Raw genomic sequence first — 12,572 nt, forward strand, 5'->3', positions numbered from 1 at the left:
CTGAGCGGGGACACTTCCGGTGAGAGGAGAGGGCGGGAAAGTGGTGCCTCGGTACCCACAATGCACTGCGGGAATAGAAAGACGGGTTTTGCCTCGGTACCCACAAGGCATTGCGGGAATAAAAGGCGGGAAATTGGTGCCTCGGTACCCACAATGCACTGCGGGAAGAAGGGGGGGGGGGGGGGAAGAAAAAAGGAAAAAATGAAATGAAATGAAATAAAATAAAATAAAATAAAATAAAATAAAAATAAAATAAAATAAATTAAAATTAAAAAAAATAAAAAATAAAATAAAATAAAATAAAATAAAATAAAATATGAAGGTAAATGTGGCTTTTGTCTCGATATCCACAATGTATGGCTGGGGAAAAAAAAAAAAACACAAACAGAAAAAAACCCACTTTTTTTGCCTCGGTACCCACAATGCACTGCGGGAAAAAAAAAGAAAAAAGAAAAAAAAAAAAAGAAAAAATAAAAAGGGTAAATGTGGCTTTTGCCTCCATACCCGCAATGAATGGCGGAAAAAAAAGCAAACCCACAAAAAAAAAGCCCAAAATAATAATAATAAAAAAAACCATCTTTGCCTCGTAACCCATAAACCCCTGCTCTAAACATCCGCCTCGTTACCCACAACGCCACGCGCAGGGCGGAAGTGACGCAACCCGGAAGCGGAAATGGAGCCGCCGACGGCGGAGGAGCTGCGGCAGCGGCTCCAGGAGAAGCTCCAGGCCGAACACGTGGTAATTAATTAACAATTAACCGCTAATTAGCGCTGAATCGGGGCTCCTTAGGCTGGGGAAGGTGTTAATTAGCCGGGCTGGGGGTAATTAGCGGATGGGGGCGATAATGAGGCGAGCAAGGGGTTGATTGGGGCGTTAATGAGGTTTTAATTAGTGTTGTGAGGGGTTAATTAGAAGCTCAAGGGGTTAATTAGGGGCTTAATTAAAACCAGCTGTGAGGGTTAATAAATTCTAATAAGGTAATGTCGATTTTTTGTTACTTATTTAGTGCCTAATTAGCGACTAATAAGTGTTAATTACCATTCGTTTAGTTGCAAATAAGGTTTCAATTAGTAATAATTAGATGGTTATTAGTAGTTAATGGGTGTTAGTCAGTGGCTAATGAATAATTATTGGTAATTAATGAGCATTAATTAGCATCTAGTGGGTGCTAATTAGTGACTAATAACAGTTAATTAGTGCCCAACGACTTCTAATTAGTGTATTGCTTCTGTTAATTAGGGCTTACCACCCATTAATTACCCAATACTTAATTACTCATAAATATTTTAACTCCTAACTTACTAATTAATAATCAATATTAATGTATAATTAAGCAATTACTATTGCTGGTATTTAATTATCGCTAATAATTAATTAATTACAGGAAGTTCAGGACTCCCCCCAGCTGTGCCGGGGCAGTTTCCGGGTTTTCGTCGTTTCCGGAATTTTCCGCGGCCTCAAAACCCTCCAGAGACACCGGTGGGGGCGGGGCCAGAGGAGGCGGGGCTTATTTGAGCCAATGGGAAAATGGGTGGGGCTTAAATGGTCCTTTTATGAGGAAAGGGGTGGGGTTTGAATGGGGAAATGGGCGTGGCTTTGATGCCTTTTTTAGGGAAGGGGCGGAGCTTAAACAGAGTCTGTATAAGGGAAAATGGGCGGGGCTTAAATGGGGCGGGACCTGAAGTAGGTGGGGCTTAAATGAGGGTAAAGCGTGGGGTTAATTAACACTAATTAATACCCCCAGGCTCGTTAATGAGGCGCTGAAGGAGGAGCTGGGCCGGATCCACGCCCTGGAGCAGAGGACGCTGACCCCTGAGCAGTGGGAGGAGGAGCGAGCTCATTAGCATAAATTTGCATATCTAATCTCTGTCTTCAGTGTTGTCTCAGTGCCATTTGCATGGATTTGCATAAATTATGGATTCTGGGGCTGATTGGGTGAGGCCATGCCCCCTTTAGGACCTCAAATAGAAAGGGAAAAGGGTGGGTTTCAAGCTCATTTGCATAAATCTGAATAATGTCAGTGTTGGTTAACGCCACGCCCCCTTTAAAGCAGTAAATGGAAAAGGACGGGGAGTGGATTTGACCCTCATTTGCATAAATCTGCATAATGGTAATAAACATTTTTCAACTAACTGTGGTAAAATCTGGGTTATTTGCATAAATTTGCATAAATAATTTTTGTGGGATTTTCCCATTTTGGCTTTATTTGCATAGATTTGAATAAATTTACATGGCCCAGCTCTGATTGGCTGAGGCCACGCCCCCTTTAGAGCCCTAATTGGAGATGGGCTGGGGAAGATTTGATCCTCATTTGCATAAATTTGCATAATTTGCTTTGGGTTATGATGGGAGGGGCTCCCAGTGCTCCCAGTTTGGGCTCTGGGCCCTCCCAGTGCTCCCAGTTTGGGCTCTGGGCCCTCCCAGTGCTCCCAGTTTGGGCTCTGGGCCTCTCCCAGTTCTCCCAGTTTGGGCTCCCAGTGCTCCCAGTTTGGGCTCGGGGCTCTCCCAGTGCTCCCAGTTTGGGCTCCCAGTGCTCCCAGTTTGGGCTCCCAGTGCTCCCAGTTTGGGCTCCGGGCTCTCCCAGTGCTCCCAGTTTGGGCTCCGGGCTCTCCCAGTGCTCCCAGTTTGGGCTTGGGGCCCTCCCAGTTCCCCCAGTTTGGGTTTGGGGCTCTCCCAGTGCTCCCAGTTTGGGCTCTGGGCCTCTCCCAGTGCTCCCAGTTTGGGCTCTGGGCCCCCCCAGTGCTCCCAGCGAAACCCCCAGAACTTCCAATAGATTCCCTTGCGGTGCATTGTGGGTAACGAGGCGGAAGTAACCCACATAGATCCCGCGCAAAGCACTGTGGGTACCGTAGGCAGAAATAACCCCTCAATATATTGCGCAAAGCACTGTGGGTACTGTAGGCGGAAGTAACCCCTATATGTATTACCGCGCAAAGCACTGTGGGTACCGTAGGCGGAAGTAACCCGCATTGATCCCAGCGCAAAGCACTGTGGGTACTGTAGGCGGAAGTAACCCCTATATGTATTACCGCGCAAAGCACTGTGGGTACTGTAGGCGGAAGTAAGCCCTATTCACCGCGCGCAAAGCACTATGGGTACTGTAGGAGGAAATAAACCCCCCAATTAACCCCAGGTAACCCCCACCACACCCAAACCTCCCTCAGGTGCGCCAACCGCGCCCCAAACCGGTTCAGACCGGCCCGGAGCGGTCCCGGGCAGGTCCAATGGCGGCGCTGGCGCTCGGGGTGGCCCTCGGGGGGGGTTTGGTGGCCCTCGGGGGGGTTTTGGTGGCCGCGATGGGCCGGAGGCGCCCGGGGGAGGCGGAGGGGCCCCGGTTGGACAGACAGGCCCGAGCGGTGGCGCACAGGGGCGGTGAGAGGGGCGGAGATAAACGGGGAGGGGGCGGGGAAAAAGGGGGGGGGGGAGCCATCACCCCAGGCTAAAAATATCCGGGGGTTAAGGGGTTAAAATTGGAATTTTTGGTGATTTTTTTGTTATTTTTTGGTGATTTTTTATTGATTTTTAATTAAATTTTCATGGGGACTTGGGGTGGGGGAGGGGCAAGGGGGCGGGGCAAAGGGTGGGGGGGGAGCCATCCCCCCACCCGAAAAATATCCGGAGGTTAAGGGGTTAAAATTGGAATTTTTGGTGATTTTATGGTGATTTTTTATTGATTTTAATTGAATTTTCATGGGGATTTGGGGTGGGGGAGGGGCAAGGGGGCGGGGCCAAGGGATAGGGGGTGACCCCTCCCCCAGCCTAAAAAATATCCGGGGGTTAAGGGGTTAAAATTGGAAAAATTTTTTTGTGGTTTTTTTTGTGATTTTTTGTGATTTTTATTGATTTTTTTTATTATTTTTAGGAGTAATTTTCATAGGGATTTGGGGTGGGGGAGGGGTTGGGATTTGACTAAAAATATCCGGAGGTTTAGGGGTTAAAATTGGATTTTTTACCGATTTTTTGGTGGTTTTTTGGTGATTTTTGGGGATTTTTCTAAACGTATTTATGGGGATTTGGGATGGGGGAGGGGCAGAAGAGTGGGGGAGGGGTCAGACTAATAAAGCCCCTCCCTCGACTAAAAAAATGCGGGAGTTTGGGGGTTAAAATTGGAATTTTTTTGTGATTTTTTGATGATTTTTAGGGATTTTTAAAAGGGTTTTTTATGGGGATTTGAGGTGGGGGAGGGGCTGGAGGATGAACCCTCCCCCAGCCTAAAAATATCCGGGGGATAAGGGGTTAAAATTGGAATTTTTACCGATTTTTTTGTGATTTTTTTTGTGATTTTTTTGTGATTTTTAATTGATTTTTAAAAATTATTTTTAGGAGTAATTTTCATGGGGATTTGGGGTGGGGGAGGGGCGAAAGAGTGGGGGAGGGGTCAGATTAATCATGCTCCTCCCCCTATTAAAAAAATCCGGGAGTTTTGGGGTTAAAATTCGATTTTTTTTTTTTTTGGTGATTTTTAGTAATTTTTAATTATTATTTTTGGCGGGTTTTAAAGGGCTTTTTTGAGGAGTTGGGGTAGGGGAGGGGCAAGGGGGTGGGGGAGGGGCTCAGAGGTCTGACCCCTCCCCCACTCTAAAAAAAATCCGGGGATTTTGGGGTTAAAATTTCAAATTTTTAGCGATTTTTAATTGATTTTTAATTTTTTTTTTTTTTTTAATATAAAGGGGGTTTCGGGATGGGGGAGGGGAACAGAAAATACCTAATTAACCCCCTAATTAACCCTAATTAGCTTTAATTAACCCTAATTAAGCTTTTAACTGACTCCTATGAGCCCTCATTGAATGGAATGTGCTTTAATTAACGCTAATTAGCGCTAATTAACCCCAATTAACCCTTTCCAGGCGCGGGGGAGCGAATCGAGAACACCCTGGAGGCCTTTGAGCAGTGAGGCCACGCCCCCTTTCCTTTGACCACGCCCCTTTTATTTGGCCACGCCCCATCCCTTTTGTCTCCGCCCCTTACATTTGGCTCCGCCCTCTCCCTTTGCTTCCGCCCCCTTTCATTTGGCCACGCCCCTTCCCTTAAGCCCTGCCCCTTCCCCTTTGGCCCCGCCCTTTTCTCTTAGACCACGCCCCTCAAATTGGACTCCACCCTTTCCTCTTAGGCCCTTCCCATTGGCCCCGCCCCTTCCCCTTTGACCCGGCCTCTTCCAGTTACGTCCACCCTTTTCCATTTGGCCCCGCCCCTTCCATTGGGCCACACCCCTTTCATTGACCACGCCCTCTTTTGTTTTGGCCCCGCCCTTCCCATTTGACCACGCCCATTCTATTACCCCCACCCTCTCCTTTTGCCGCACCCATTCCTCTTTATCCCCGCCCTACCATCTGGCCACGCCCCTTCCCCATTTGGCCCCGCCCCTTTTCTTTTTCCCACCCCTTCCCCTTTGGCCCCACCCCTTCCCTTAAGCCCCACCCCCTTTCATTTGGCAACGCCCCTTCCTTTTGGCCCCGCCCCTTTTAGGCCTAGCCCTAAAACACCATCATAGTCCCCAAAATTTGGCTCCTCCCCCTTTTTGCCTCTCCCATCGTGACCACGCCCACATTTGGGAGGCCACACCCCTTTAGGAGACCACGCGCCTTCTTAAAGGGCCAGCACTGTTCTAAAATAAAAGCCACGCCCACTTTTAGTCAGGCCACGCCCCTTTTAAGATTCCTAATTAATTCTAGTGTATCGCTAATAAACATTAATTAACCCTAAATATCTCCTAATTAACCCCAGTGTACTAACTACTCCTAATTAACTCTATTATCTCCTCATGAACCAGTAATTAACACAGCACTAATTAATCCCGAATTCCCCCAAATAACCTCGTTACTAGCTAATTATCTATTAATTATTAATTAACTGAATTTATTAATTATGATTAAAATATTAATTAAAGCTAATTGAATTCAAAATAATTAAAAGTAATTGAATTAAAACTAATTAAATTAAAAAGAATTAAATTAAAAATAATTCAATAAAAAGTAATTCAATAAAAAGTAATTTAATTTAAAATTAATTAAAAATAATTAAATAAATAATAGTTAAACTAATAATTGTATGTTATATATATTATATGTATTAAATATATGTTATATATTATTTATATTATATACTGTGTATATATTATTATAATTAATTATTATATGATTTCAGCCACCCCTCTAATTAACCCTCTCCATGCCTAATTAACCCCTAATCAACCTGTTAATTAATTCCAATCCCCACCTAATTAACCCTAAAAAACCCCTCCAATTAAAGGACCCGTCCCAATATAAACCCTGCCCACTTCCCCATTTCCCCTTTAAGCCCCGCCCACTTTAACTAAGCTAAAGCCCGCCCCTTTTCTCTGACTCCGCCCCTTTTCTCTGGCCCCGCCCCTTCCGGTGGCCCCGCCCCCAGCGCGGTGTCGCAGGGCTGTGATTGGCTGGAGCTGGACGTTCGCCGCACCCGCGACGGCGTCGTCGTCGTCTGTCACGACCGGGACCTGACCCGGCAGAGCGGGCGGAGCCTCGACGTCACACAGACCGATTACAAGGTCATTAATTAGCTAATTATTAATTAATTAATTATTAAAAAATAATTATTAATTTTTAATAATTATCAGTATTAGTTAATAATGTTTAGGAATGTTAGCGGCCGCCAGATTGACGTCACACAGACTGATTGTAAGGTTATTAATTAGTTAATTAGGGGTAATTAGTGGTCATTGCTTTCTGAGTGATGCAAATAATATTATTATATAATTAATATTATTGATTCACATTAATAATGATTAATAATGATCAGTAATGTTAGCGGCCGCCATCTTAATATAATCCAGCTCGATTACAAGGTTAATTAATTAGTGATAATTAGGGGTCATTGCATTTAAGTGTCACCAAGCTCATTAATTAACAGCAATTAATGGCTATTAATTTAATTGTCCATTAATTAACACTAATTAGCCTCTAATTATGGAATCCTAAAAAAATATTAAAATTTTTAGGTTAAAAAATGGGAAATTTTGTTGGAAATTAAAGGAATTTGTGGGCGGGTTTTAAGAAAAAGGGGCGGGGCTTCAGAGTGGGCGTGGCCATTATAAACCACGCCCCTTTTCCTGCAGGACCTGCCCCCCTACAGGAGCTCCCTGGAGGTGACGTTTTCTCCAGGTAAAAACCAAAATATTGGGAATTTTGGGGGGAAAAATGGGAATTTTGGGGGAGTTTGAGTAGAAAAATTGAAATTTTGGGTGGAAAAAATGAAAATTTTGGGGGATTTTGGGTGGAAAAAGGGAAATTTTGGGAGGAAAAATGGAAAATTTGGGCAGAAAAATGGAAATTTGGGGGATTTGGGGTGAAAAATAGAAATTTGGGGGATTTTTGGGTGGAAAAATGGAATTTTGGGGGGTTTTTTCGGGGGGAAAAATGGAAATTTTGAGACAAAAAAATGGAAATTTTGGATGGAAAAATGGAAACTTCCAATTCAACCCCAAAATTCCCAAATTTTCCCCCAAAATTCCCGAATTTCCCTTGGCCCCGCCCCTTTTCCTCTGGCCCCACCCCCTCTCTCCCCATAGGCTGTTTCTCCTCGGGCTCCGATCGTCGCATTCCCCGATTGGTCGAGGTTTTCCAGCGCTTCCCGCGGCAGCCAATCAGCATCGAGGTCAAGGACGACGACGATGAGCTCATCGATGAGGTCACCAAAGGGGGCGGGGCCGAGCCGGGGGCAAATCTGGGTCATTTTTGGGTCATTTTGGGTCATGTTTGGATAATTTTGGGTCATTTTTGGGTCATTTTGGGTCATTTTTGGGTCATTTTATTTATTTTTGGTCATTTTTGGGTAATTTTTGGGTCATTTTAGATAATCTTTTGAGTAAATTTTGGGCCATTTTTGGGACATTTTGGGATCATTTTCAGAGTAAATTTTTTACCATTTCAGGGTCATTTTTTGAGTATTTTTTGGGCCATTTTTGGATCATTTTGGGATCATCTTTGGGCCATTTTGGGACCATTTTTTGGGCATTTTAGGGTCATTTTTTTGGCCACTTTTGGGCCATTTTTTGGCCATTTCGGGATCATTTTTGGCCTATTTTAGGGTCATATTTTGAATAATTGTAGGGTAATTTTGGGACGATTTTTGGCCTATTTTAGGACCATTTTTTGAGCAATTTTTGGCCATTTTTTGCTCATTTTGGGTCATTTTTGCGTCATTTCCACCCCTTTTTTTTTTCCTTTTTTTTGGGGGAAGGGGAGGGGAAGGGTTGGGGGAGGGTCTCCCATCCTCCCACCCCTCCCCCCCCCTCTGACGGCCCCTCCCCCACCCTCAGGTGGCCCGTCTTGTCCGGAGCTTCGATCGCGCCCCCATCACCCTCTGGGCCTCCTTCCGGGAGCGGATCCTGCGGAAATGCCGGAGAGCCGTGAGCCCCTCCCCCACCCCCGCCCCTCCCCCACACCCCCCGACCCCCAGCCCCTCCCCCGACCCGATAAACCAAAAAAAACCCGGTGAAAAAAGGGTTAAAAATGGATTTTTTAGCGATTTTTAATGTAATTTTTATAAATTTTTTGGGATTTTTTAAAACCCAAAAAATTTTTTTGAAGTGGGGGAGGGGCAGGGAGAGTCAAGCCCCTCCCCCATTTTCTTGCCCCTCCCCCTCACTGAAAAATAAAAAAAAAAAAGGTGAAAAAAGGGTTAAAAATGGATTTTTTAGAGATTTTTGTTGCAATTTTCTCAAATTTTTTTATACAAATTTTTCTTTTTTAACCCAAAAAATTCCTGGATTTTTTTTTGGGGGGGGGTGGGGGAGGGGCTTCATCAGTCTGACCCCTCCCCCACCTTTGGCCCCTCCCCCACCCCAAAACCCCCTTTAAAACCCCTTTTAAAAAACCCCAAAAATCACAAAAAAATCACCAAAAAATCACCAAAAAAATCACCAAAAAATCACTAAAAATTCAAATTTTAACCCCAAAACTCCCGGATTTTTTTTAGGGTGGGGGAGGGGCTTCATCATTCTGACCCCTCCCCCACCCCAAATTTCTCAAAAAAACCTTAAAAAATTTCCTAAAAATCACTAAAAAAAATCACTAAAAAATCGCTAAAAAAAGGTTAAAAAAATCGCTAAAAAAATTCAAATTTTAACCCCAAAACTGCCGGATTTTTTTAGGGATGGGGGAAGGGGTCAGATCTCTCTGCCCCTCCCCCACTGTCCCACCCCAAATCCCCCAAAAAATCAAATTTAAATCCGTAAAAATTCACCAAAAAATCGTTAAAAAATCGCTAAAAATTCAAATTTTAACCCCCAAACTCCCGGATTTTTTTGGGGTGGGGGTGGGGTCAGACCCCCGTGCCCCTCCCCCACCTCTGCCCCTCCCCCAGGCCCCGGAGATGCCGTTCTGTTTCTCTCTGGAGCGGGGGGTGCTGACGCTGCTGCTGCATTACCTGGGGCTGCTGCGCTGGGTCCGGCTGGGCGAGGCCGCGCTGCTCTTCCCGCTGCCATCGCTCATTAATAGGTGAGAAAATACATTAAAAATTGGGAAAAAATGGGGAAAAAATTGGGGAAAAATTGGGGGAAAATTGGGAATTTTTTGGGATTTTTTTGGGATTTTTTTTGGATTTTTTGGGGGGAAAAATGGGAATTTTTTTGATTTTTTGTGATTTTTTTTAGGGATTTTTTGGGAAATTTTTTGTGATTTTCTTGAGGAATTTTTGAGGATTTTTTGGGAACTTTTTGGATTTTTTTTGAGATTTTTGAGGGATTTTTTTTTGAATTTTTGGGGGGATTTTTTGGGGATTTTTTGTGATTTGTTGGGGATTTTTTTGGGATTTTGGGGGGATTTTTTGGGGGGAATTTTTTTTATTTTTTAGAGGGGGAGATTTTTTTGGGATTTTTTTTGGAGATTTTTAGAGGATTTTTCAGAAATTTTTGGGGTTTTCTGGGGATTTTTTGGGATTTTTGGGGATTTTTTTCAGGGATGTTTTTGGAATTTTTTTTTTAATTTTTTGGATTTTTTTAGCAAAGTTTTTGCAATTTTTAAAAGATATTTTTGATAATTTTTTTGCGATTTTTTTTTTTGTGATTTTTAAGGAAATTTTTCAGTGGGGGTTTTTTTTTGGTAAATTTTTGGGAAATTTTACAGGATTTTATCGGAAATTTTTTTGAGATTTTTTTTTATTTTTTGTCCCCCCAGGACGTTTTTTCCCGTCCCCAAAGGTCCGGCCGGAGCCGCCCTGAGCAAAGTGGCCCAAACGTGAGTGGGGTCAGGGGTCACTCAGGGGTCATTTAGTGGTCACTCATTGGTCACTCAGGGGTCACTGAGGGGTAAAAGGTCACTCTGGGGTCACTCAGGGGTCACTCATTGGTCACTCAGGGGTCACTCAGGGGTCACTCATTGGTCACTCATTGGTCACTCAGGGGTCACTCAAGGGTCACTCAGGGGTCACCCAGAGGTCAGGGGTCACTCTGTGGTCACTCAGGGGTCACTCTGGGGTCAGTGGTCACTCTGGGGTTAGGGGTCACTCAGAGGTCACTCTGGGGTAAGTCAGGGGTCAGTCAGGGCGTCACTCTGGGGTCAGAGGTCTCCCAGGGGTCAGAGGTTACTTGGGGTCACTCAGGGGTCATTCAGGGGTCATTCAGGGGTCACTCAGGGGTCACTCAGGGGTCACTCAGGTCACTGTGGGGTCACTCACTGGTCACTCAGGGGTCACTCGGGTCATTCAGGGGTCACTCATTGGTCACTCATTGGTCACTCAGAGGTCACTCTGGGGTCACTCAGTGGTCACTCAGGGGTCACTCATTGGTCACTCAGGGGTCACTCAGTGGTCACTCAGGGGTCACTCAGGGGTCACCCAGAGGTCAGGGGTCACTCTGTGGTCACTCACTGGTCACTCACTGGTCACTCTGCCCCGCCCCCAGGCTGGTGCTCCGCCCCTCCCTCCTCAAGGAGCTCAAGAGCCGCGGGATCCAGGTCAGGGGGCGGGGCCTGGGGAAAGGGGCGTGGTCTGGAAAAGGGGTGGGGCCACAGAAATGGGGCAGGGCCTGGGGAAGGGGCGGGGCTAAAGGGGAAATGGGTGGGGGAAAGGGGGAAGGGGCGGGGCCTGGGGAGGGGGTTAATTAGAGGTTGTTTAGGTGTTAATTTGAGTTAATTAGGGGTTTAATTTTGGGTTAATTTGGGCTTCATTTGACGTGAATTTTGGGGTAATTTGGGGGTTACTTTTAAGTAAATTTTGGGTTAATTTTGGGTTAATTTGAGCTTAATTTGGAGTTAATTTTGGGTCAATTTTGGGGTTAATTTTGGGTTCATTTGGGGTTAATTTTTAATAAATTTTGATTTAATTTTTGGGTAAATTTCAGGTCAATTTGAGACAAATTTCGGGGTAAAATTTCCAATAAATTTTTTACTTAATTAGGCATTAATTAAGACCTAATTAGGGGCTAATTAACATCTAATTCTGGCCCCAGGTGTGGCTGTGGGTTCCCAACGAGGAGCGCGACTTCGCCGCCGCCTTCGGCCTCGGGGCCGGCGCCGTCATCACCGACTTCCCCACGCGGCTCCGGAAGTTTCTGGAAGGTCCCGGAGGCCCCGCCCCCTCCACCGGAAGCCACGCCCCCCAAACCGGAAGTCACTCCCCCAAACCCGGAAGTCACGCCCTCGATTCGGGGGCGGAGCCTCAAAAAATATTGAGCGAAAAAATGGAATGAAAAAGGTGAAAAAATGATTAAAAAAATGACTCGAAATCAGCTCAAAATGAGCACAAAAATGGTTCAAAAATTATTTCAAAATGGCGCGAAATAAATGAAAAAAAAATTATTAAAAATGGGGCCAAAATAGTAAAGAAAATTTTGAATTTGTTGTCCCAAAATTACAAAAATAAAAGACTCAAAAAATGGTCCTAAAATGGCCCAAAAAAATGGGCAAAAAATGACTTAAAATGGGATCAAACTCAGCCCAAAAATTATTAAAAAATAATCCCAAAATGGCTTCAAAATGGGCCCTATAAATTACTTAAAATAGCCCAAAAAATGGCGCTAAAAATAACCTAAAACAGCCCAAAAAATATTCCAAAATGATCCTAAAAAGACCCAAAAAATGGCTGTAAAATTGACCTTGAAATTACTCAAAAATGGCCCAAAAAATGGCCCAAAAAACTGACCCAAAATAGCCGAAAAATGATCCAAAAATGGCCCAAAATGACCTAAAAATGCCCCCAAAATTTCACCCAAAAGTGACCGAAAATGGCTCAAAAATGACCCAAAAATGTCCCAAAAGTGACACAAAAATTACCAAAAAATGACCCAAAAAATGGCCCAAAAAGGGCCCAAAATTACCCAAAATGGCCCAAAATGAACCAAAACTGGCCCCAAAAAGTCCCAAAATATCCCAAAAATGACTCAAAATTTGCCCATAATGATCCAAATGTCCCAAAATAACCCAAAATCACCAAAAATTACTGAAAAAAAGGCCCAAAATTGACTGAAAAATGAGCCAAAATGGCCCAAAATGACCCAAAAATGGCCCGAAATTACCGAAAATGCCTCAATTTATGACCCCACCATAAACCCCCTCCCCCACCCACCAGCCCCCTCCTGCCCCTCCCCCACCTCTCA

General features: G+C 44.5%; 2 protein-coding genes across 3 annotated transcripts; both read left to right on the forward strand.

The window, feature by feature from the left end:
• The first annotated feature begins 136 nt into the window (after positions 1 to 136).
• On the forward strand, positions 137 to 2,173 carry LOC310922007 (bolA-like protein 2). Of its 2 annotated transcripts, XR_014592256.1 has the most exons (4): positions 137 to 739; positions 1,386 to 1,480; positions 1,746 to 1,981; positions 2,076 to 2,100. XR_014592256.1 is itself a non-coding variant. In XM_083882278.1 (3 exons), the coding sequence occupies exons 1-3, from the start codon at positions 674 to 676 to the stop codon at positions 1,843 to 1,845; spliced, it is 261 nt and encodes an 86-aa protein (XP_083738404.1). In that variant the 5' UTR covers positions 137 to 673; the 3' UTR covers positions 1,846 to 2,173. The 2 variants fall into 2 exon arrangements, 1 of the variants encoding a protein (XP_083738404.1); XM_083882278.1 differs by having other exon boundaries at positions 1,746 to 2,173.
• A 946-nt stretch (positions 2,174 to 3,119) lies between these two features.
• On the forward strand, positions 3,120 to 12,110 carry GDPD3 (glycerophosphodiester phosphodiesterase domain containing 3). The gene is made up of 10 exons (XM_083882269.1): positions 3,120 to 3,373; positions 4,849 to 4,891; positions 6,392 to 6,527; positions 7,095 to 7,140; positions 7,548 to 7,666; positions 8,298 to 8,387; positions 9,344 to 9,477; positions 10,156 to 10,215; positions 10,881 to 10,932; positions 11,427 to 12,110. The coding sequence occupies exons 1-10, from the start codon at positions 3,226 to 3,228 to the stop codon at positions 11,664 to 11,666; spliced, it is 1,068 nt and encodes a 355-aa protein (XP_083738395.1). The 5' UTR covers positions 3,120 to 3,225; the 3' UTR covers positions 11,667 to 12,110.
• The last annotated feature ends 462 nt before the right edge of the window (positions 12,111 to 12,572 follow it).

This window comes from Zosterops lateralis (genome assembly GCF_965231275.1).
Source record: "Zosterops lateralis genome assembly, chromosome: 39".
NCBI lineage: Eukaryota > Metazoa > Chordata > Aves > Passeriformes > Zosteropidae > Zosterops > Zosterops lateralis.

Coding starts and splice junctions, on each gene's coding strand:
- LOC310922007 (XM_083882278.1), top strand. CDS start 674: ATGGAGCCGCCGACGGCGGAGGAGCTGCGGCAGCGGCTCCAGGAGAAG. Junction 740..1,385: donor AGCTCCAGGCCGAACACGTG/GTAATTAATTAA, acceptor AATTAATTACAG/GAAGTTCAGGACTCCCCCCA. Junction 1,481..1,745: donor AAAACCCTCCAGAGACACCG/GTGGGGGCGGGG, acceptor TAATACCCCCAG/GCTCGTTAATGAGGCGCTGA.
- GDPD3 (XM_083882269.1), top strand. CDS start 3,226: ATGGCGGCGCTGGCGCTCGGGGTGGCCCTCGGGGGGGGTTTGGTGGCC. Junction 6,528..7,094: donor TCACACAGACCGATTACAAG/GTCATTAATTAG, acceptor CTTTTCCTGCAG/GACCTGCCCCCCTACAGGAG. Junction 7,667..8,297: donor ACGATGAGCTCATCGATGAG/GTCACCAAAGGG, acceptor CCCCACCCTCAG/GTGGCCCGTCTTGTCCGGAG.